Source organism: Stegodyphus dumicola, chromosome 4 (assembly GCF_044657685.1).
Source record: "Stegodyphus dumicola isolate Sdum_Otavi_A_Nest chromosome 4, ASM4465768v1".
NCBI classification, from domain to species: domain Eukaryota; kingdom Metazoa; phylum Arthropoda; class Arachnida; order Araneae; family Eresidae; genus Stegodyphus; species Stegodyphus dumicola.
The window spans coordinates 42,048,080-42,074,828 of NC_140771.1; the positions used below are offsets into that span (position 1 = coordinate 42,048,080).

The following is a 26,749-nucleotide window of genomic DNA, read 5'->3' on the forward strand; positions in this document are numbered from 1 at the left end:
TCGTTGTTTTTTGACAATGCGAGAAACATTCACGCATTTATGCAGATTCTTCCTTATTTAGTTTCTTTAAATATAATATATGACAATAATATACTGTGGCAACAGTTTGAAAAGTGAATCAACGCAGAAAGTGAAACGATGCAAAATACCGTTTTGAGACTAATAAATAGCCTCTTGGCTTTAATGCCGCTTCGGGTTAATAACCATATTTCTAAGAATAACATAAATACAATAAAAGGAATCACGTCAACTTACACATTCAAAATTGAAAACACACGAATAAGCATACTATTTGGCTCATGGAAAAACACCAATATAATGATTTTGTTTTTACTATACGTGAATAAATAACAGTTCTGTGATTAATAGCCATAATTCTTAACGTCTCATGTCTGTTTTGCATAAGATACAAAATGTGCTGAAAAATAAAAGACACCAAGTTCGTTATTTTTATTTTAAATAAACAATGTTTAATTAAGAGAAAAAAAAAAAGAAACCATCCAGGCCCTTCTTTCACACTTTCAGTAAAGCAATGTAAAACTGCCATCATTTACTTTTATAAAATACTTTATTATAAGAAGCAAGGGGAGAGGAAAGAGAGGAACACTACAAATGCTTAATTCCATAATCCTTACAATTTGAGGGAATAGCTCCTTTTTCAGCTCAAGAGGCACAGCAATCAACGACATATATAGTATGCTACTTTAAATGCTAAATGAAATGGTTAAATATTTGCTAGAAGCAAGTAATTTATAAACTATAAATCTTGTTCCAATTTAATTTTGCTTCTGGGTTATACTAATATATTGTATTAATAAAGCAATCGATTGGTAAACTTACCTAAAAGAAAGTTAATTAATCAGTAAAAGAAAACAATCTGTAGAACAAGTAGTTCATTATTAGTCCAAAGGGGCTTTGTCTCCGATGGACTATTATTTTCGTTTTGCGATTTTGCGTTGAATCGCTATAAATGTCCGTTTCACTTTTCAAACTGTTGACACCAAATGTTAGAGTCATGCATTATATTTGAAGAAATCAAATAATGAAAAATCTGCATAAATGTATGTCTAGTTCTTGCATTGTGATAAAACAACGGCACATAGAGTCATCGAATTTTGAATGACGTAATGCTCCTACGAATATGGGCACGTGGAAGACCAAATTTGAAATTTGGAATTTGTTTTATTATCGATTTCATATTTTCTAAAACTTAATGAATTTTTGAGTAACAAACTCAACGATTTAAAAGCAAGCCATGGCAACACTCTACGAGGGAAAAAATACCTTTTTATCTCCAGCGAGCGGAACTGTGTATCAGAAATTCTAAAGATAGGCTCATTTAAAAATTATTTCGAGATATTGATATTGAACTGAATTTTATGGTTTAAGTGCTAAGAACATGATATTTAATAAAAAAAAAGTAACACACAAAACGTTAAAAAAAAGCCCATTTGGACGTAATTTAAAATCTGAAACCTTTCATGTTAAAACCATTTTTTTTTTAAATTTTACTTTTATTTATTTATTTTTTTAATGCTGGAGACGTAAAAATTGTACACTGCCCTCGCTAGAATCCGCGTTTCAGACCCCCCGAATACGTGGCAAGTGCGCTTCCAGTTACATCACAAATGCATACGGAAAAGAAGGAGAAAATAACTTCGAATTTTTTAACAAAATATAGAATTAATTAATGATAATTTCCTTCACAAATTTCCGCCTTAAGCACAACTTCACACCAGACGCTGCCTAAGATCTTAATTGATAATACTGTAGGGAAATTTCTCACGCTGGATCATTCCTCCCCTACTGGGCGCAACAGAACCGGGACAAAGAGCGCGATCACACCACCGCATGTTTCGCTCGGGTTCAGAAGCAACAGGAGGTACCACTCCTGCAGCGGTGCTTTTACAGCTCAACACTTTTCTAAATAAAGACGCTCGGCAATCATTTGCATTTTCTTTTTTAAAAACGCTTTTAATGAATACCAAAGCATTCAAGGAATGTTTTGATTCTCGGATTATGGTCTCAGAGCTCTAGTTATTTCCTCCGTTCCGCAAGCGTTCAATCTTTCAAATGTAGAAGGGCTGAATCTTAGGTTTAATAATCAATGCATTAGTTATTTATCAGAAGTTATTTATCAATGCATTAGTTATATCCCTCTTATCCATAAGCTTTTCTAAATATCATATTAAAATGTTTACTAGAAAATTAATGGATTTATACTGAAAGGCTAGGCTTCATTTGTCTGGATGCTGTGGGACTTTTCAGTTCTTTATTCCTTCATCTTTCATATCCTTCCTTTTTTTTATTTTATAACTTAGTTGTTTAGCAACGGTAATTTTACGTTAAAACATTAATGAACTTTGATTTACAAACACAAATTTTTTTAATAAATTATTCGAATGAAAATGCATTATATAACATCTCTACTCTGAAAATACCGATCGCAAGTTATCTTCATATTCTAGAAAAGAGTATTTCTCAATCCCACACACTTGTTTTGATGCGTTCAAGTCTCTTCAGCTGCAATCGACGCTTCTGTAACTGTGAAGCAATGACAATGAAGGAAGGGACAAAGAAATGAAAAGTCGCACACAGAGAGGGAAATAGAGGAAAGACCATAAATTTATGGAAGCAAAAACAAGGAAGATATTTCAAGGTAGATAAGGAAGTCCCGATGCGAGAAAAGAAGGAGAGTAAAGAGAAAAAGAAACTCTTCTAGAGAGATTAGACTCGAGATTTATGAGTATGGCAAGGTATTGATAATTTCTGACTTTCGCAGAATGTTTGCTGAAGATGTCACGTAAAGTAAGAGGTTTACAGAGCGCGTGCGGGGTTACTTCCAAATACCCGCTGCGATGTTGTTGGTGAAAAAGACAGTGCCTCAAATATAACAAGGAATTTAGGGGGTTGTATACTGCTCAGATAAGAAGTACTAGGCTTCTGTCACGGACTAAAAAGCAGGACCCTTTGGCTTGGGTTACCACTTTTTGCTCCTACTCTCAAAAATATTGATAATCTTTCAATATCCTAAATAAATTTTGAGTATTTTGTAAGAAGATGTAATGCCAGTGCCAATTACTTGAAAAGACATAAGCATTTTTTGATGGTCTATTGCAGAAAGGGTCATACAATTATTAGTAATAATAAAAACACTGTATTCTATTTAATCTCTTCGATAATTTCTAATTTAACTTCATATTTTCGCTATGAAAATCAGCGAAACTGAATAGCCAAAAATGATATGCAGAAATTTATTAAAGTATTCTTATTCTTCTCTTTTTTTCTTTTGCTTTTACCCACTTTTTATCCGGCAAATTTACAATAAGTTGTGAGGGCAGAAGTTTCTTGGATTTCGCAAAAGACAATTATCCATTTTCTCAAGTTCAGAAGTTTTTTATAATTGCTTTCGCATTGATTTTCTATCCCTATTGTTAACTAACTCATCAAAAAGGGAAGTGCTACTAATCCAAACACCTACGCGACGGCCGCATCATCAACGCACATCCTCGCTAATACCAGAAATAAAGGAAGGTCTAGTTCGTTTACGTTATTGTTGCGACTAATAAAGACCGTCTAGATCAGGTCCACAAATTCATTGAGCCAAGTGAAAAAGGTTTAAGCCTATCATTGCTTGTGGCCTTGGACATCTTACAGATGACAGTACTAGGTTGCTCACCTCCATCCAAATTTTGATGGGAAACATCCTGGAAGACAGAACCGAGATCTTCTACCCCTCATCCCCACCATTAGCTTGTCGGAATGACTTTCTGCTCGACGATGTTATTCTCCATGCCGCAAAGGCACTGTTCAGTAGAAACATGCCTGCCTTCTCCAGGATTCGAAACCGCCTAATATTATGGTAAGTGGCTCTTTTACTACCATGCGGAACAGGGCAGCTATTTTATTTATAGTAGGAACATACAGAAGTAGAAGTAATATTAAAGTTTCAAATTTCAGCATGTATTAGGATGTTACACTCGTTACACTCAGCAGAATATTTATTATTAAACGAGTTGTAACTTGCCTTCAGGGAGGAAGTCAGCACATAAAACTTAAATTACAAAAATCTTCACCGTGATCTTAAGAAAAGTATCATTTACAGTATAGTGGAGATTACTGATAATAAGGAAAAACGTAATTAACCTGCTCCTAACTTGTCAAAGTAGAACCCCAGCTGTCCGGACTTTAAATTACCGGTGGATTCTAGTAGTCCAAGTCGTTTGTTCTTTAGAAACCAATTAAAATTTAGACTGCTAATAATTTAGCTAAACATTTTTATTTGTTTGTTTACTTATTTATTTCGTTTATTTAAATAATATCAGAAGATAAAAACAGTATAACATCTATTGTTTAGTAAAGAGCTTAAATTAATATTGATGAGTGTATATTTCTTGTTTATTAGTTTACAATAAAAACTTATTTATCGCAAGCCATTAAATATGTCGTCGTATACATTTCGTGATGTACTGTATATGGAATTATGTCTTACTGTCCGTTATAGAATTGCAGTTAGTTACTTGTTATTAACTTTATATAGCGGGTTTCCCCCCTTACGCAATTTTTTTTTGTTTTTTAGTTCATTCTTGTACATAAAGTGTTTAAGAATAATATCATTATTTAATTTTAATGTAATAAGACTAGTTGGATTATTTAATTATGGCAAAGCACACGAGGGCTATCTGCCTAAAGGGAAGGATGCCTTCGTGGAGGACTTTCTGAGGGAAACTGGCTCGTATACACGCTATACATGGGGAAAACCACGAAAACCCCCATGCAGCCAGCCTGTTCGCGGAATTCGAATCTCGGACCGAATTACCAGTGTTCAGCGTGTTTACCGCTCGGCCGCTGGTGGGCCTTGTAATAAGACTAATCTGCATTTTATTTAATGGAAATATAAATGCAATGAACTCTCTCAAACGGTCATTCACGGTTCCAGATGATTTGATCTCTAATGGAAATAGTCATTTAGAGAGTTCATGTCAATACTGATGCTTAATTATGTTTTCAGAAATAGGGAGATAGTCGTGAAGAAATTATTTATTTTTACCAGTACAATTTTTACTGAATTAAATAGGATAAAAGACAAAAAATAACAGTTAAATAATATAAAATACCGTCATTCGCATCATCGTAAATATGTGCCGAGCTGAAGTAGGAAAACCTGAATTAAATGATTTGATTCGACTGTAGTCCTAAAAATGATGTTTTGCTATTTTAATTGCTGTTTTTTCATTCTCTTTAAATTGAAACGGAAAGGAATATTTCAAAATGATGGGGAAAAAAAAAAAAAAAAAAAAAAAGAACAAAAACTACGGCTTATCATGGTAGGACTTTCTTAATCTGTAAAAGAAAGTGCAATGAGTCAGTAAATTTAGTCTCGAGTTTTATTCCGGTGAAGAACGCAACACAACTTAAATACAACAACAATACGACAAAGAATTGCAAATTCTTTCTCTTATTGTACTTTTAATGAAATAGACGTATTTAATGTTTAAAAAATATTCTTCATGAGTGTATCTTTCTATAAATTTGAGATTATCACAAGGGAAATAACTCGTTTCTAAAGTCACGTCTGAATATTAGTGTTATTGAATATAGAAAGCAATTCCTATTACATTAGAGTAGGGGTTCCCAACCTTTTTGTCCCTAAGAGGACATTTTAGAATATCTGTTGAACGGCGGACACCATTTACGTTTTCAAGATGAAGTTATAGTCGGATAGAGTTAATAATGCATACACATAAAAAAGAGATCGGTCGCATTTCGCTTTGTGCTGGTATCTGTGTTAGACACAATTTCTATTTCATTAAAATATTAAAACTTTCGCAAAGAATTTGATTGAAAACTAAAAAAAAAAAAAAAAAAATTATTGTGATCGCAGAGCGGCGGACACACGTTAAACGATCGGCGAGCGCCTTGGTGCCCTTGGGCATAGGGTTAGGAGCCCCTGCATTAGAGAATAGTTCGTAACTGGAATGGTTGAAAAATGATAACAGATATAGGAAAATGTAAATAGGTTTGATCTGGAAGGGGTGAGGAATCTGCTCAAAAGAGGAAAAAAAGAAGCATCATTTCACTTTAATCTTTCTTAATGCATTCAGATATCTTGCCCGATATTTCTTGTTCCTGTGTTACAAATTCAAAATGTAACAAATAAACATCAGAACTGTGAAGTAATTATTCTGACCAGTAGCGTGTGTCAGTAAAGAGAAGGACATAAAGTAAAAGAATGTTTTAAATGACACGATAATAACTGAGGCATAATAGAAGAAAACAGGACTTTTATTTTTCTTTTTTTCCTCTTCTTTTCCTATGCTATTCAGTTACATAGTATTATTGTGGAGTCACGTTGTCTCAGAAATCTTATTTTATTCATTCATTTTTGTTCTTAAGATGTCCCTATATCTGTTATGTTGTACAATGTTCTTTTTAATTACAATATCTTAAGCAGAGCCCAATTAGCTTAGGAACATAAAATTTAATAACCATGCTTGTAACATCATCACTGTGTCAATCATCCAAATGCGGCCTTTGCTCTCTCATTTTGTTTCTTTTTGGGTACAGATGTCTTCCGGCTCAGGTTCTGCTATGCGTTTCAGACAATTTTACAGACTTTTTTAAATTTAGAATTCAGTCGTATATTCATCCAGATACAATGCAGAAACGTGACTTTATTAATAATTCTTTTGGCTGCTCCTTGACACAGACCAAGAAATTATCAACTTTTGTGCCTTATTGTTACATAGATTGCACTACCTAGCAGATATCTATTCTATATATTGTTATCTCATTCTCTTATTAATTAATTAATTTCTCAGACTTTCCTTGAAATTATTAGTATTATTTCATTAAATTTTCTTCAATTTTTAACTCTCTCTTTCTCTCTCTATATATATTTCAGATAATTTAATGGTAGAAAATGCTCAACGTATTTTAAGTCAGAAAAATAATCAGTGACGACCTTAATATTGCAGCTCAGAATTAATTATATTAAGTATTACGCACTAAATTCTTCATTTGCATTATTAATCTCCCCTCCTCCTCTGCTACTAAAGAAGTTTCCATTCTGCTACATAACATAAAACAAAGAAATAATATTAGCAAATAAAACTGGCCCTCGAATACCCGAGTGGATAAGGCTTCTGAACGCAAGCAGTTTTTCGAGAGTGCGATACCTGGCGAATGAATAAATCTTTTGCCCAGATTATCGTGTTCCATCCATATTTAATGCGAATACGAGGCGATTTTCCTTATAAAGGCATTTTCTAACCGAAATAATCTTCGAACGCTTTGCGTAACAAATAACTGAACTTTATAATTTAAATAAGTTACACTTAGACATAATGCATAGGTCAAGCATTAAAAAAAATCAAATCTTCTTTACGGTTGGTTAATTTTGTAACCTAATTAGTTATTAGGTATTAATTAGTAAGTTTTTCCCCTTACACACTTGAAGATTATAACCTATTTAATAACAAATCGGTTGTAAGAAACTACGAAAAAACCACACAAACATTACTGTACAAACATTACTGTCGTCCATATACTGCACATTTTAACCAAAGCACGTTACATAAATTACATACAGTAGGCGGAAGAAACAGCAATCTGCTCTAAGACAGGGAGAACAAATTACATAAACTACGCATTAAGATAGCAGTAAGAAAAATAGTCTACAAAATACGTTAATTCTTGCTTACACAGAGCTCAGTTAGTAAATTACAAGTGCGTGCTTTAAAGAAGGCCTACCTCTGTATATTCACCCAACAGCGGTGCGGAATATTTTTGACAAAAACTGAAGAGTCATTCTGGAAAGAGATATTTTTGTACCATCGAAGTGAAAGCAAGAAACAGAGGAAAAAAAGGAGGTCAAAGGTGGTTTTCCCGCAAGGTCGATCTCATTGTGAATCGACGAGTGACAGCGAAGGTGAGACCCCACGCGGTCTGGAGCACCCTAGTCCGCTTATCGAGAAAGAGAGAGGTTCCAAGTCCAGATGCCTCCTGCGTTGCTGCTATCGCGAGCTGCCTTCTTCTCTTATCGGTGAATACCTCCACAATAGCTATGACGTTGTAATAGGTCACATTCTCATCGGTGATTCTGCTATTTCATTTTCCTCATTTAACAAAACATATTTGCATCTCTTCTGCTTACTGTCTAAAGCTATGCAACAAATATCTTTGAAAAGGTATGACTGCAACCCCAGGCTAGAGGGTAGATTGCAGCTTTATTTCTGTACATCCAACCTGTTGAATGTCATTGGCGAAGCAAAACAATCGATGACAATTGTTTGTATATTTATTTGCGCTATCTTAGGAGAGCGTGAGTCATAGACCTTTGAATACAAACAATAAAAAAATGCCGTAATTATCAAATGTTGTTTTATATTTTTGGCCTGATCAGATGTAACGCTTCAGGCAATTCAAAATAATTTGCAACTTTGTTTACGCATTAAAATTCGTGTCGATTTCAAGTGGAGATAACTATCACCATTTTATTTCAACATGCAAAAATTCTGCTATTTATCTCGAAAGCATATGAATGAAAGTTCGTTGTAACTAAAACATATTGTTAGCATACTTATTCAAATATGTAGCTCTTCATAAGGTATAATAGATGTTGGATAGCGTAGAACTCAAATATCCTGCATGTTGCAGATATATAACGTTTTTTTTTTTTTTTTTTTCCCCGAACAACTGGCAGGCAATGTGCTAATTACCAGTATGTATATATTCACTCATATTCTTGAATCTTGTCAGCAATATTTGGATATGGCATTACTTAATAAGATGCAGTGTGCTTCATACTAGACATTTTCATTTGTATCATTCTTTACGGATGGTTTATTTCGGCTGGCCAAGCTTTTACTCCTTCAAAATGCAAGCTTGAGAATTTAGTAAAATGAAAGCTTTAGAAGCCACATGCATTTTATCTGTTGTTTAAACATGATGTTAAAAATGATTAACTGGAAAATATCTAGAAAGACAAAAAGAACTAATAACAAATAATGATCGCTCCAAACCGTTTATGCAGTTTTCAAAAGAAGCATTATTAAATAGAATTGTAGTATGATGAACAAATAAATATATAGTAAGAACAATAAATATACTTTATAGTAATTCTGGGGAGGAAAAAATCCATTTTATGTATCAGAATAATGCCTATGTTTTCATTTAAATATGTTATGTGAAATAAATTACATTATGCTGTGTGGTATGCAAAATGGATAAAATTATACACAATGTAATACATCAGTCATACTCGCAATAATTAATTTTCCTTAATCAAGGCGATCTGGCTATATAGAGTTGAACATAAATATTCAAATTGCGGAAGAAGTAGGAAGTATGGAATGGAAAGAAGGTGTTTGTCTTTCTTATAGCAACAAATGGAGATTTTGATGCTTGCAGTACTAACTGTAATTTTTGCGAACAAAGAAATACATTTGAATCAACAGTGGTGAATTTCCATTTGTAAATCACCATGACAAACTGTAAAAATTCACAACCTGGTCTTCCGCTATAAATTAAGATATATATGTATATTCATAACGCAGGACTTTATTATTTTCAGTAAGATTTTTAAAACTTACAGCACAGCTGTAGGTATTTGAAAACTTCGTTTGCATTCTTTATTTCCTCAATTATTAATCCTATCACATATATTTCTACATTTTAGAAAAATAAGATAAACACATTCATACGAATAATTCCAGTTCTGAATGTAGGTAAAAAAATTTAACTTTATACATGGCATCTATAGCAAAAATTCTAATTCGTAAAATATATTCACCATGTTTAATAAATTAAATATGAAAAAGTTCCATACCTCTACAAAATTTGCAGAGACATTCCAAAAAGAATGTGCACAGTAAGATTACTTTCCAATGTATATTACAAAGCAAGATTTGAGATTTTTTTGTCCATATTTAGTAAGAACATTATAAATCGAAAGCTACTTGTTTTGGCAATTAATGGCTCTTCGTTGGGAAAATGAGCACTCGTTGTTAAATTTTAACTTGGCTCTTCAGAATTACTAACTTCGTCTCTTTCTACAATTTTTCATTTAAAGACGTAGAACTTTTTACATTTAACTAATTAGTTTTAAATAACGAATTTCGTTTTATGAAGAACATGTAAGAAATCAGATTTTATATTTACATAATACTTCCATCTGTAAGACTGAAATATTTGTTACAAAAATCTTTTTCATATTTTGAGAAAACTTTACATCGACAATACAAATCCGTAGGTATACTTAAGGAAATAACCATCTACCGCCACCTTTTCTCGATCATCTTGTGTAAATATTTGTTATAAATTCATTTGCCTAGCCCTCAATACCAATGAAAAAGGTCTTCGTTAGCAGATAAGATGAATTAATGAAAAACGGAGCCTGCTTATTTATAGCTTGCAGACATGACCTTGCAATTTATGCTGATTCTCCGCAAAGTAGAATAATTTCATACTTTATCATTAATTCAACCAGATGTTTTCAAATTGCATAGAGTATCGTTAAGCAATTCTGCGTAATACTAAACGCATGCCAAATATTATATATTAAAACTGTTGTTACATGCGCTAAGTGCTTTATAATATACTGCAGGAATAATTATATTTGTATTCATAGCGCAGTGAAGATCGAATTCGAAATTTAAATGATAACGGATTGATATGAATTTTTTCATACGATTTATGATGCAGATTAGAATAGTTGACTAAGCCCTAAAAATGCTATAGAATTTTCATTTTCGAGCATTTGCTAAGAAGTTTTCTCCTTCTCGTACTTATGATCTGTAATATAAAATAATTATTCTTTAATGGTTATAGATCACTGGCTCTCAACTTTTTTTGTCCTCACTGGCTCTCAACTTTTTTTGTCCTATGTATCCCTTTTACCATTGCTAGACGATCATTATCCCCTTTATTTCAAAAACTCGAAAAATGCATATACGTTTATTTAAGTTGTAAGATTCCTAGGTGTTTTAATCTAAAGTCGAGGAATCTTAAGAACTGGCAAGCTAATAATCGCTTGAGTTCGTGAGCCAGAGAACAAAACGTAAGATGGGTGAAATTATCCTTTAATATTCCAATAAAGTTTTAACAGACGAGCTCCTTTCTTGGAGTTACAATAAATCCTCCACTCGGGCTTGAACTTAGGAAACTAAGAACTAAAACTTATCTAATCTTAACTAAAAAGATATAGCCGAAGCTATCAAAATTCTAACAGAGTTGACCCTTAACGCTAATTAACGGCGAAGCTATCAAGGGCCTATCTCTTAAGCTATTGTAGTAATAGCTTAAGAGAGAGAGAGAGAGTAATCTGAAAAGGCGAACGCGTGCTAGTCAGAATCACTGGCTCTCTAACGAAGTGAGTAGAACTTCACAGTTAAATACTTCCCCTCATTTGCATTCAAACGCGATTCTAAAAATACGTTCTGGCCGGAAGTTGTAAGCTTGAAATTAAGAAGAGATAGGAAAGTAACTTTAACTCAAAATTTAGCTGTTAAATAAATTAACATAATCCTTACAAAGTTTAGATTATTTTATGTGTTTTATAAATTAAACAAGTATAGGAAATGATGATAAAGTTAAAAAAATAGTTTTTTTATAAGTAGTTTTTTTATATTCATAAACTAAAACTAAACCGCTTAACAGCTAAAATAGGCTGACCTCATCCTCCCCCTGAAATTATCAAATCTCCCCAGGGGAAAATTCCTTCCTGTTTTAGAATCCCCTGTATAGATTACAATAGTCGGCAATCGATGTAATTTTAACGATCCGCAAAGAAAGTTAGATATTAGTTAAATTTGCTGAGCTCACCTAATAAAACTCTTAAGTAAATAAATAAATAAATAAAGCTGGTAAACAGAACAAGAACATAAAACTAAGAAATTCCATCCCAAACAATAATTAACATAAATGACATTTTTTTTTTTTTTTTTTTTTTTTGTCTTGGGCATTAAAAGGAAGTAATATCTCGGAATAGATCGTGTTTTCAACTAATTTAAAATAAATCTAAGAATTATCATTTCAAATTTATTAACTATTTTTTAAAATACGTATCCATAAGTTAAAAGAAGATCGAATCAAAGTAGCTCCAGATATTTGTATAATTTTATAAAAATATTTTTAAACAAGTACAGCAAACTCTCTAGTGGCGATCTTCTTTGAAACCATTAGTTTTCAGATTATAAATACAGATCATACTGAATTTTAATTCTCCAAGAAAATCGAAATCTTTCAGAACATGCGTGTTCATCTTAGAAAAGGATTACTATATTATTATTATTACTTAGTTGTTTGTAACTAGGAGCATACAATTTGTGCAAGAAATTTTGATCAGAATATTAAAATTTTATGTAATTTATTTGACGCGAAGGAAGGAAAACTATAATTACCATTTGCGCTGCTTGACTGTCCTTTCGCGTTGATCACTTTTCCGACGATCTGTACGTGCTTACTGCTACACTGGTTGTAGAGTTTGTACGTCCTTTGGATTCGAGAGTCTGCCAGATACGTCGGGGCTTCCTTCTCTAAATCGACAGGCAGGCGATTACATGAAACCTGTCAGAATAAAGAAAGATAATTACGAAACGGATTTAGAATAGCATGCCAAAACGGAACGAAGTTAAAAGTCAAAACGTTAGTTGCAAGGTCATAATAGACACAGCAAATGAACTATGTATGATCATTCTTTTGTGCATATGAATGTAGATTAACGACATATTTTCTTACACAATTATTAAAAAAATTCAAACAATTATTGCAGTATGACATTCTTGTACGAGAAATTCCCGTCTAACTTTCGACAACAATTCTTACCTCACACTTCTGTCTTCCTCATCGAAACGATATAGCCTTTTCGAAAATTTTTCTTTTGTAAGCTCGAACAAATAAAAACTGCAGGGTTTGTGTTTCCTTCCTCTGAGAAAGGATAGATCCAAGATTCATCTTTGATGGACCCAATATTCGTTGTTATGATTTTGTCCAGTTGGTCATTTTCAGACAATGACACAAACATGCAAGAGATATTTGTAAATATAGTTCATTGGGGTGGTTTGTCAATACGCAAGATATTCGTCCAGCATAAAATTTGAAATTTCATACACTCTGCGGTGATATGTTCCACACGTTTATGTGAAATACCTGGTTCAGCAATATTCATATACTTTCATATACTTTCATTTAGTGATTGGGTTCATATACTTTCATTTAGTGATTGGGTAACGGCACATATTTTGTGATCATCTGAGCTGAAATTATTCTGTCACTATATACTTCAGGCAGAGAAGATGCATTTCAGTGGAGATATACCATTTTGCTAACAAAAAACTAAACATACCGTGCTCCTCCAATTGAGACGTTATTTCCAAAGCGACGTGACAAAATCCCCAAAGATAATGAATGTCCTATCTACAGTTGCCATAAGGCACCTTTCTAAGAAAGATGTGCTAAATATAAAAAGCAGGAGATTTATTTATTTATTTATTAAATTTTAAGAAGTCAGGAAAATTTTCTCAGTGACAAAAGTAAATAAACATTAAAAATACATTGATTTTTTTTAAAAATTAAGGACTACTGATACATTACATTTACAATGTATACGTTACATTTCCTTAAAAAACACAGGGAAAATAACTGAGCAATTCTCTAAAGTATATTAGAAAAACGAATGTGCATTTTACTTTTCTCACAAAAATAACTAAGACCGAATCTCACATATTGTTAAATCACTTTTCGCAGCACCTTCAACTTCCATCATTTAGCGACGTGAGAAACGCAAAGAAAAGCTTTGAGCTGGCTTTCGTTTTATGAGCAATCAATTCCAGATTATCGCAGTGGAACTCGATGATCATTGGTAATCTAAAACATGGCATTTTCAGACACATACGCTCATATACATGCAGCGGTTGTGCGCCATCATATTTCATCGATGACACAGCCTTCGCTTTCTTTGATAACTAATTTATAGAAAAAAAATATCAAACGATTTCAGACGTCACAAATTAGATTTTTGGAAGCAATCAACATATCACGCTAAGCTATATAAAATTCGTGTGACATTTTAAGAATAAGAGACTATCGAAAGAAATATGCTATAAAGAGGGTTGGCAGTTGCAAATCGGAAGTTCCCTACCTTAATCTGGGCAGTTAGCTTCTCTGCTAAGAGAGCTGTATGCAGTGTTATCAGTCACTTCATCACAATATCTCCATCAACAAAATCTTCCAGATAAGTACATCTTAATTTTTGACGCAGAATACCATAATTGAAGAGGTATTTATAACAATATGCTACGGCAATTTTCATTGCGCGTCCATTTACATCACGATCTATGCAAAATTACTTGAATGCGTCTAAATCTTACTTGAGGATACCATAACGATAAAGATATTGATACCTTTTCTCTAGAATATCACATAGAGAACTAAGACATAATCACGATGACTCATTTGCGTCCCTCCATCCAAAAACTCGTTTTTTTTTATTACGAATGAGAAATATAACCAACTATGTAAAAAATTATTTAACTGTTAAAACATTCTGCTGCAACAGATTCTTTATACTACCTATCTCAGTTTAGCAAAGTTGTGTTATGCCAAGGAAAATGTTCTGAATGATATTCTAGTTCTCTTGACTGAGATTTAAGTAATATAAATTTCCTGTTTCCATTTGTGTTATCGCATCTCTCTTGCTTTTTAAAGTTCTATTTACCACAATAAGTAACCTATAACTGCAATATGACGTAACAATAGTGATAGTGCACGCATTTAGAAACTGCTAACGTGCTATTAGCGTGCAATTCTTATTTTCTTATTCTTTTTATGCTGTTATGAACAGTATTTCTAAATTTCTCACTGCTGTTTCGTATTAAATTAAAATATCAGAATTCCTTACTTAAATAGATATGAGAAAAAAAAAAGAGAATGGTCTAGTCTGCAATATACTTTACTTTGCTTTATTTTGGGGTATAGTATATAATGCGGCATAGGCAAAATATTTTATGTGACGTTGGCAATGGCTTACTTGAATAATTTATGAATTAAACGTAATCATAAATATGTTACACGATTATACGGTTTCATATAACTTTAGCTATTCCCGACTTAACTTATAACACTAAAATATTATCACGCTAATATGCAAAGTTTTAAAATATTAATTGCATGGTTAAAATCTCTCATTATACGAAATGTTATGCAGCACTTAAGTCTATGCTGAAATGCATGTGTAGTTACTTATATACAGTAAAATATGAAGTGTAAACATAGCGAATAAAATTGTTCGATCGACGGTAATTAAAACTGAAGATTCCTAACTTTATTTTGACGATATTAACAACATCTACCGAAATTCTGATCATCGAGTACCAGTTTTAATATTTTTACATTTTTTTTATATAGCATCTGCAAGAATTTTTTTTCCTGTTTAAAACTGAATTTTTAGAAAAGGAATGAAAAAGAAAAGAATAATTTCCTGTATAAAATTTACATTATTTGATAAAAGATATGTTTTTCGTTTAAACAAAGTTAGTAAATTAGTTTAGAATGCTTTTACATTGCATAAGAGATACGATCACTGCGATTGCATTAGATTCTTACTACTGTTTCTGAGCAAGCAGCTTAATAATTGAAATGAAAGTGAAAAAATATTTTTTATGCTCCCATTTGCTTTTGCTGATGTTATTATTCAAGACCGGAAAGAAAGACTGGATCGTCCATAAATGCAGAGTGGATGTCTTTTTTTTTCTTTTTTTTTTTTCAAATGTTTAATTTTCAATAGCAGCTGTGCTCAGGTAGGTCACAAGTTAAAGGAAATTCTTCTTTTCAGTATTTCAGTAATTAAACAACAACTTAATATTATTTAGTTATTCGCGAATATTAGGTATCTAGTGACACAATTTCTTCACACAGTATTTTGGATCAAATATTGAAATTTTCATTTGTGTAAAATTTGTTATATATGTTATTTGCAAGAAATAAGTTTTATATGAGTTAATACAGTTTTTTCCCAATTTTATTTATTTTTAAATTCATATAGAGAAATGACGACTACTTAAATCCATTATTATTAGGGAATATGAATGTTTACGCAGGCAAGAAATAACTATTTAATTCTTAAAATTTATTCTTTTAACAATCTTTCCATGAAATTGTCTCGAAGTTCTATACACTGTTCAACAAGTAATCAAAATGAAATATACCAAGAGATATATTTCTGTGCAAAAAAAATTTCATAAGCCATGCAGATAGCCCAGGTCGGTACAGTTTGTGGAAAATACAAAATTAATATCGAAATCCATTCGCAGTTCGTAATTCAATAATTTCAATGGAAAACTTTCATTTTTAGCAGAAGAAATTTTTGGAGAATCACCACAAATGTCGAAACTACCAAACCGTGACATATGATGCACAGGCGTCATCATTAAAAATAAATATATTTAAGGAACCGAGTCTTACTTTTGTTTTCTTTTACACTTTATGAAAACAAAAAATGAACTCGTCGCATAGAGAGAATTATAAACTCTCTTTCTATTATAAAACTTTTCAACGGTTTATTTAGTTCTTCAAAGGGTGACGTCCGTTATTCATTCTCTTAACTATGCTCTTTCTCTGTAGGAAAAGGTAAAGCAAAGGAAAAAAAATCATTCACGGAAATAAATCGGTTCTCAGATGCTACTTAAACACGTTTTGAAAATGAGTCCGAAGTACGAAAAACGAGTGCCTCTCTTGATACATAGTCATACTTGTTACAGCACCTTGTTTCACCTGCAATTAACAGTGTCTGAGCTACTATCACCTACGAAAGGTATTAAATTAAATATAAAACAGCTAAAAGCAATAATAAAGAATACAAGATCCATTTTAGCCATCGGTTGTCCGACCCGCCCAAAAGCTTGTCGTCGATTGATTACAGAGTTTCACGATATTGGCAGCGTAGTCCTCATTCGGCATGATGAATGGTTTGCGGCGGTCCGGAGGCCCAAGGGGACCTACGTACACGCATATGACATGCAGTCCCGCGACATGCCACTGATAAGCTCGAAAATGAATGATTCTGACACGATGGCTCGGATCTGTGTGGTGGGTTTCGATACCGGCGTGGGAGAGATTATTCAGGTAGCCAGCAACACCCAGTTATGTGCTCAGCAAACAAGCGGAATTAGATTATTAAGATATCCGTGTACGAAAAAGATAATGCAGCACTCAGGTCTTTGATACTGCTTAATTTTCTTGCTAGGTAATCGTACCTTTGATCGTGAATACAGCAGGGCTTAAAAATGTTTGATGAGAACAACGATAACTTTTGGAGAAAAGTGCATCAAAGATAAAATAGCTGGGCATTTTATATATTATTTTTATTGCTACGTTTGATCTATTTCGCCGTGGTAATTCGCTATCTATACTTTTAGATTTACTTCCTTACTATGTGAATTGATTACGAGTGCGATCATAGGTAGAACTCGTCTCCCGGTGTGGTCTCCCTAAAAATTGGATGGGGGAGGAAGTTTAACAATTAGATAGGTTCAGCAATACCTCAATTACCTGTGGTACTACAGAGGTGCTGGTCTAGCTTCTACCTGTACCTGTATTGAATGATACTCGTACGTACTCACTTAGAAGCGCCTGGACTAATAAATTTATAACGCATAGCGCTTATAAAGTATTTCTCCCACTTTCTTCACATGCCTTCGTGGTCTGCACGCTCAGCGCGGTCGATTCCGGCGAGGTCCGCGGTTCGATTCCTGGCGAAGGCGTTGCTAATTTTTCATCTTGCCTGCTTCCAAAAAAATCCTAATGGCGCCCGAATTTCAAACGCAGTTGGATGATGATTCTCCTCACCCAGAATTTGGCGATTGGATCCCCTAAAACCCCAGTCGCCCTTTAAAAGTTTCTCCCACTTTCTTCGCATGCCTTCATGGTGTGGTGGTCTGCACGCTCAGCGCGTAATTGAGAGGTCCGTGGTTCGATTCCCAGCGAAGACGTTGCTAATTTTTCATCTTGCCTGCTTACAAAAATACCTAATGTCTCTACACACTTGCAAGTGGTTAAGAGGATAAGATCATTAGATTTTCTTCTCTTGGATCTTTTCAAGTTAGGATGGATCTTTTCAAGTTATTGTCAATGAGCAAAGTAAAAAACAGCCAGTTTCTCTGACAATACCCAGCACGAAAGTAGCGTCTCTCATATCAGTTTGCCACTGAATATTTTACTTTAATAAGGTGTTAGTACATATTTGTACAGTTTTTACTTAATTGTAAAAAGTAAAGGTAATATTGTAATAGCGAAAAATTTCGGTATCATATTCCAATAGAAATATCCTTTTTGACCGTGCCCGAATCCATTTTGAATATTGTTTTGCCTAACATCTGTACGTACGGACAGAATAAAAAACTCTTTCTTCCAAAACGGATTGCAAAATGGATATCTTCGTGACATCTGTACGTACGTACGTAAGTATCTCGCATTACTCAAAAACGATTAGCCGTAGAACGTTGAAATTTTATATATAAGACTGCTATAACATCTAACATCTAGCAGTGTCACTTCCCTTTTTATTCCAATTAGCAGTACCAAAAGTATAGTCCGACGACAAGGGGAATGGGCATATAAAAATTATACATTCTATAGTCAGACAGCTTACACGGCATAAAAGTCCTTACCCGGTCTTTATTTTCCAAGTTGTTGGTAATAGTCATACATTTCCAGTTACAGTTGCAGTATTGTTTTAAATTATGAACGGCAATGTCAAATTAAAACGAAATAATAATTTTGGACAAAGAACGAAATCTAACATGTAATACGATATCTTGGTTCCTATGCTTATATTTGGGAAAGTTTTATACCCGTTATTAAAATATATATTATAGGAAGTTAGACTCTCGTACAACAAAAATTCGCCGGGATATTTAACTTCCAAATTTACGATTTTTTATGTCATTTTCAACTTGCATTGAGAGATAGGTAAATTAAGTTATAATACGTCTAAATGAAGTGCAGTAAAAAATGTATATAATTTAATAGGTGTATGAGTAAGTCATGTGGTGTCCACATCAGATTTTTTCTTTAGCAGTCTGTACTTTATTCTTTCCTTATGATAACACACGTTAAATTTATAATGATGTTATCTTCCTTTTATAAATCAAAAATTTTGAAGTAGGCAAGATTAGATAGCATAAGAGTTTTACCGTATAGTATAATTCCCAACTAAAGAAGGCTTTGAAATCTTGTTTGAATGTAAAAAAATATCAATGTTTGTAAATTCGATTTTCGATCACTGCCTCGTCAACATTTACAGGGAGGGAGAAAAGAGCTATTCGATCCTCTTTCTAGCATATTCTTTAGGAGGCTAATGCGTATGTTGAACAATGTATCGTGTTTTCGAGTATCACAATCCTTTCATTTTCTCCAGACAGTTTTTTAATAATTAATTGGGAAGGTTTTGAAGTCTTTGTTTTGAGTATTTTGCCTTCACCGGCTAAGTAAAACTGGTTTGAAAGAGACATTAGTCTGGTTTCGGTATTCGGATATAAAAAGATAGACGTAGTCTTACACATACGAAATGTATTTGAGAATGCCCGTCTTACACTGTAACATAATAAAGGTACCAACTAGCCTAAGATGCCAGCTGAAATATTTTGTCAATCATACTTTTTTTTTTTTTTTTTTTTTTTTTTTTTTACGGTTGTTAAATGACAGCTAGTAATTGAAGAATTCCTGCATATCTTCAAAAAAGAAGTCACTTGATAGAAAGCTTCAGTTCCTGATTTTAAAATCACATATAAGAAAGTTTTCTTCGCGGAAACATTCCAAATTAAATCATGTACACTTCTGCAATAACACCTGCATGTTACCTGCGTTGTGACGCAAAACTGTCAAAATGAAATTTCGGAGCTGGATTCGAGCCAAATGAATCAAATATATGCGTCTTTTCACAGATATTTTTGTATTCAAAGTAAACTTCGCTTCCAAACATGCACACACCAAAAAATAAATTCTGAACAAAATTATCTATTGAAATGGAATAAAAACTTGTCTAAGATATCCCAGCCATGGACACTAATACCCCTCACAATGTCCTATCACCAGACGTATAATTATCATTGAAGATACTATCCAGTGCATTACTTAACTCTCCCAAACTCGAGTAGTGGTACCATTCAGGTAAATGTTGAATGAGGCAGGAAGCATCTTATATGTTTATTGAAACAGGTAAAGAAAATATTATATTATATATATTTAAATTTATCAAAACTAATACTGCAAGAAACAATCACCAATTTTAGGATATGACCGGTCTCAAGTGTTTATTTATTGCTTCGGCAGAAGCCATCTACTATCTGCGAACCTCCCAGCGAAAAGCTAGGCCAGCAGTCAGACGGCATTAATGAATCTAAATTAAAAAATATTGTTACAGAGTCACAATTTGTTATATCACATGATTCTTTCACAGTATTGTTGAAAGTGGTTATAATATATTTTGTTAAGGTGAAGAATTCAGCTTATTTCGAAATTCGAGGACAGCAGAATTTACGTAATGTGTGGAAGAGGAAAAAAACCTGAAAGTGTCTGCTACTGGAACTTATTTTGTACAGTTTCTGCACGAGTAGGCAAGATGACAAAAATACTAAATCCCACAGTAAAAATTGTATGGCAGAGCTTAAAATTTTGAAACAACGCAGTTTAGAGAAATTTATTATTAATAGCTACTATTTTAGGACAGAAATGGAAAATAACCAAATTAAGCAGATTTAAGAGGCTATTCGAAAATAAAATTAAAATTTCATTTGTTCTGTTTTTTATTTTACATATATGTAAATATATACATATATGTAAATATTTTGATAGGATGAAAGCATACGATGCTTTGTAGATGAATAATAGCTAAGTTCCAGTCATGTCAGTTTAAACATTTTAGTTGATATCTGAGACTACAAATAACTTGGCACAATAATCGTACCCTTTTCCAGAACTTTTACATTTTTGACATCGTTGCTTAAGAAGAAAGCAGCGCGGCAGCGTCTAATAAGCAAGAGAAGTAGAAAGCAAATGCAGTGTGCTCGAGACAAAATCTTAGTCCAAAATTAATTCGTTTCGATTTCGATTGGTTAATTAATAACCCTCTAAAATAATTATAATTAGCTGTCAGAGTTTTCAGTTCGCAAAATCATCTACTTCACCAGCGGCATGTAAAGGTCATATCATGGCGCATATGATTTTAAAATGTTGCAGTTTAAAGAGGTTTATTTCGAGCAATTACTATTTTTAGAACGGAACACGTAAATACTCAAATAAAAATGGAGAGTTAGGTGACTATTTCAAATTAAAGTTAGAATTTTGATTTATATATTTTTTTATGTTACAAAGATATATGTTTTATATATTTAAAGAACACAGTTCAGATGATTGGACAGTATTTGTCGTCAATTCATTGATAAATAACTTTTCATAACCGGCATTTCCTCAAGAGTGAATGCAATTTTTTAAGAGAAAATAGTGAGATAAACTTAAGATAAACAAATAATAGACATGTAATAAAAGTAGATGATATATAATAAATAAATTAAAAAAATGAAAACAACAAACATATGTTAAATGATGAATTATAGCTTAAATACACGTATATGAATACATAAATAGTACATAGACTATTTATGAATCCGTTCATTAAGAATTTCCCCAAGGAGTCAGAAAATTATCGATAAACTATTTATAAATACACATATGTCTTGAGTATTTAAATAAATAATTTATCGATAATTTTCCAAAGACAAGGTTTTGTATGTCTTTTATTCTACTTAATTGTAATTCACAAGTGTTTGCTTCGAGAAGATTTTTTTAAAATTCCACAGTCAAGAGGCAGTATGCATTTTGCGAAGAGTCATATATTTTCGCTTTCTATAGACAGGAATTTTATGCTAAAAAACGACAGCCTCTTTTTTTTTTTTCGGAGTGTGTGTGTGTGTGGGGGGGGGGACAAGTATTCATATGAAAATCGAAACTTCTGTACGACACAAGCATTTTCCGACAATCGCAAGAGTCCTGCCCGTTCACAAGACAACGCTTTCTACTTCTACTTCACTGTCATTATTATCTAATAGACCTGTTTATTCTGGAATGATTTGTGCTCCCATATATCAGTCGGAAACAAAGCGAGTAACCATTGCGGGGGAAGAAATAAAGAAATAAAATATTTTTTAAGAAAATGTCGTGAAGTGGATGTACAGATATACTTCCAAGAAAAATACTCCACGCAAGAAAAATTTTCCCAGCAGTCAGTCCATCTTAATACTTTTTTTTTTTTTTTAAACTCCAGTTGGCATTCTGACATAACAGTGGGCGTCCACATTTTGGCGCGGAGCCAAAGACCAATAATTCATCTATGTTCGATATTTATACAGATTCATACACAATAAATGCCGGCAAGCGTTTATTGAGATATAATAGTGTGAGTAATGCTAAGGGTGAAGTTCATTATAATATGTATTAAGTTACGAAGCGCAACAAAATATATTATTTCCTTGTTACTTTAGGATTTTTAGCTTAGTCATTTTTTGAATTTATTGTGCAGCTTTCTTCCAAATTTTCCTCACATTCAGTTTTTACGAGTTCAGTGTATAAGCCATGGAAATAAAGGCTTAATAGTATATTTATTTCTAAACTACGATGCTGAAGCTGCTTTTATACCAATACTATTTGCCTTTTTATGCTTTTAGCTTCGCATATTACAACACCAACATATATGTATGCTAATTAATTGTTAGTTTAAACATTGCGACTCTGATTCTGGTGCTAGAGCAATAACATTTTAACGATGTTATCTAACAGCGCTTAAGTGAAAAGACAGGATGGGAAACAATAATGAATTTTTGTACTCATATACAGAATAAAAACTGTCATCTTTTTTTAGCTCATGAAAATGAAGCCATAGGAGAATTTGAGTTATTGTAAATGTATTCATGGGATGAAAATAGAAAAGTAATAACATAATTTATTAATATTAATATAATTATTAATTTTATTCTTTGTGAATTAAATAATTCTTAAATTATTAATAAGTTTTTTTAAAATTTATTTTCAAAAATTCATTCAGATTTGGATAAGTTAAGTTATAGCAAAACACGCGAGGTCTATCTATTTAAGTAGACGGACGTCTCCGTGGAGGACATTTTAAAGGAAATCGGATTGTGTTCACGTTTCAAATGAGGAAAATTGCGAAAACTATCACGCAGTTAGCCTGTTTGCAAAACAACATCAAAATAGTATTATTGTAGAATAAATGCATGCCAAAAATATATATATAAAAAAGAATCATTTAATGTTTTATGAAACCTACTCAGACCTAATAAATATGGCCACAGCTGATGTTACACTTTAAGCAAGGGCCAGAAAACTAATCACTCGTAAATTATAAACAGGAAAAAATATAATAATAGAACCACTACTTTTGGAAATGAAAATAGGAAAAACCAGTCAAAGAAGTTTTAAGATTACAAATCTATGCTACTTATACACAGAAAGAAAGGAAGTTATCCGTCTGCAGAGCAAAACATTTTATATTTTGAAAATAGTTTAACATTTCTATTTTATCAGCAAACATACTTAAACCTTATTAGTTATTTGCCTTTTCGTCAGCTTGCTGGAAAAATGAAAAAAGAAAAGGTATTAAATGAGCAGTATATTTTGCTGCAATTATTGTGTTAATACTTAATTAAATATATTGAAATTTAGCGGGCATTTAAGAAATAATTACTGCATTATTTAAAACCTATACGGGTAAATATTTAAAGTCATAACAAAATTAAATCGCAAAAGCCTGAAAGTTTCGATTTTCGAAAATTATTAATTATAATTAATTTAGTAATAATAAATAGACCAAAATAAATGTTTGAAAACTCATGACGGAATTTGGTTTATTAATATAAACATTTCCTCACTAATAACAGGCACAATACTTATTAAGGAAAACCTGAGGAGTGTTGTTAACAGGCACATACTAAAGACATACTAAAGTGGAGGTGGACGAAGATCGGTGGGGGGATTAAGCATATTTTATTCAAATTGTGAAACGCTGTTATAAAAAAAAAGTCAATCTAATAATCATATACGATGCACATTCGCTATTTTAATAACGGAATATACTTTAAACATACGTTGACCAATCTCTGTCGAGAAATAGAAACATTTCATTCTTTTGATGTCTGTTACTCTTTTAGTTAACGTTTATCTTCAAGATGCAATATGCCAAAGTAAAATTTTAACAAAGTGCACAGTTTTTTGAAAGACTGAAACATTATATTTTAATTAAGAATGATATGTCCTTATTTATGCTAAATGTAATTATACTTCCGAGTTTTATCAAATTTCATAAGCAAAATAATTTCTAATTTTCTACCGTAATTAAGTTAAGAAACATATTCGTGTTTAGTGATATGAAAAATTAGAATTCTTTTAACCTCATTAATTGAATAAAAATAATGAAATATAGAAATTGGGAACAAAATTTATTGACAATCGCCATTTTTTAGTATCTATTTATCATAGTTTTACTTTAGTTTTGACTTTTGTGTGAAATTTTAAAGTAAAATTTCAAACAAAAATTAACACATACTAAGACATATTTATAAACAATATATCACTGTCCGAAAACGAATACAGATGAAAACAAATTGTTACGTCGAAATTAAATTTCAGTGCTTAATTATCCTTTAAATTTAACATATTTAACAGTGAAGTTAAATTTAAAACTAAATTATATCAAACTTTTGTAACTTTTGTAAGTGAAGTAAAAAGAAAGGCGCAGTAAATTATATGAAACATTCATACAGAAAATATTAAAATATAGCCAAACTTTCGTTTCAGGAAAATTTTTCTCCTGTTTACTTCAAGCTATTAACGCCACGGTTGTTTGTTGAAAAAGAAGCATTTTATTTGTTTGATACAACTGTAATTAAGTAACTCTTCATTTCTCTCTCTCAATAACATTCCATTCAATTTTCTTCTGCCTGTATATATGATTTTTTTTTTTAAAAGAGCTCAGACTTACAGGCAGTGAGAGAGAACTCGCGCATTTATATTTATTTTTACTTTGATGGTGATGATATATTGCTTTTTAGTTTTCTTTAATAAGATGCTCCACAAATATCATGTATGAAGTTTTAGTTACTTTATTAAAGAACAAAATGTAAAGGACTTCAGAAATCTAATTTTAATTTATCGGAAACGTTTACTTTTTCCCCACTACCAGGAACATTCTATTAAATTACTCTCTTTTTATTTCGGCATTTCTACGTATAAGAAATCTTTCCTCCTTCACTCACTCTATGCATTGTTTGGTGACTTTTCTTTTTAAATGAAAAGGAATGTACAGCATTTTTCTTAAAATAATGGCGGCGTCATATCTAGGAATTCGATGGTAGCGCCCGTTTGAGTTCCAAACGCGACTTTTTCCATTTTTTATTCTAGTCATTTTTTTTTCTCCTTCATCGCTTAAGACAGCTGTAATTGCCAAGAAGGAATAAACACGAAGGACTAATAAGGAATTTCAAACCTGGGTGGAGGAAATACGAATTTCTCAGAGGCCCTGAAAACAGCAATTACAAGAACGTTCTGAGAAAAATCGCATATTTAAAAAAAAAAAAAAAAAAAAAACATTTACTTGAAATAAAACATTTTGTTGAAAAGAGGCGGCGGGGAATACACATATAACGTTTAATTATTAATTTTTTAACTCGATTCTGTTCTTTCCTTCTAAATTCAAAATATCCAAGTATTTACTTATGAAATTTAAGCGAAAGAGATAATCTAGTAAACGATGTGGTATTTATAAACATATTACTTTCACTGCAAGCTAACGTGAAAACAGATCCAATGGAATTTCGCTGCAAATCGCCCAGCATACCAGCAGCATAATTAATCATAGCTACTTTTGAGCTATCATAGATTTATTATATAGATTTATTATATTATTATATATTATCTCGTATATGTTTCCAACAACCAAAAGTAGACAGATAACCATCATGTGCTTTACAATTTTCAAGTAACTTAACCTAACCATCTAACAACCAAAGTCCCTACGATATTTTGCTGCTAAATTGTCTTAGTCCTGTTAATGTTGTTTTGATTTGACAATTTAATGTAGTAAATTTTCGTAAATAATACTGGTTTTTTTTCTATTTTCATAATGCCTTGTTCTGAAATTAGTTAGCAAGGACTTGACCGACATAAATCTTCATATAAATCACTTTCGGCATTAATAAGACAGTTAAATGAATAGTTGACATTCTCAATTGGCTTGAAGTAATGAGTTTTATATTGCAAAATCCGCGAAAAAAAGTCTGATTTAGACTGATTTAATCAGAACGAAATCTAAATATTTGGTATCCATCAGGAATGAACAGACAATAAAAATTACTGAGAACTTTTGAAACTCATTTTGTATCTCCACTTGAGCAGTGTCACACCAGTAGCATTCATGATATCAGCGGAAATATTAATTTTTAGATTTTCAAGCAAAAATCTCTACTACCAGCAATCAAGATAATTTGTACCTAGCTTGTTACGAATGTTCCTTAAGATAGTTTATTAAACAGAATCAAAGCTAATCCAGAGGGCCAACATGACCAAAGCATTTTGGAAATCATGCTGTAATTAAAAATTTCTATATTTAGATATCAGCTCTCGAGATGCATGGCATGTCGCAAGGCTTCCCCAAAACACCACTGTGCTTACCTTATTTGAGGCA

At 32.2% G+C, this 26,749-nt stretch overlaps 1 protein-coding gene across 1 annotated transcript in view; it reads right to left on the reverse strand.

The window, feature by feature from the left end:
- The window catches only part of LOC118183103 (fibroblast growth factor 8-like), a 188,211-nt gene that overhangs the window by 29,119 nt on the left and 132,343 nt on the right, over positions 1-26,749 (reverse strand). Inside the window, exon 3 of the mRNA XM_035352533.2 lies at positions 12,402-12,567. Coding sequence (XP_035208424.1) covers positions 12,402-12,567 — 166 coding nt within the window. The remainder of the gene's footprint in view (positions 1-12,401; positions 12,568-26,749) is intronic.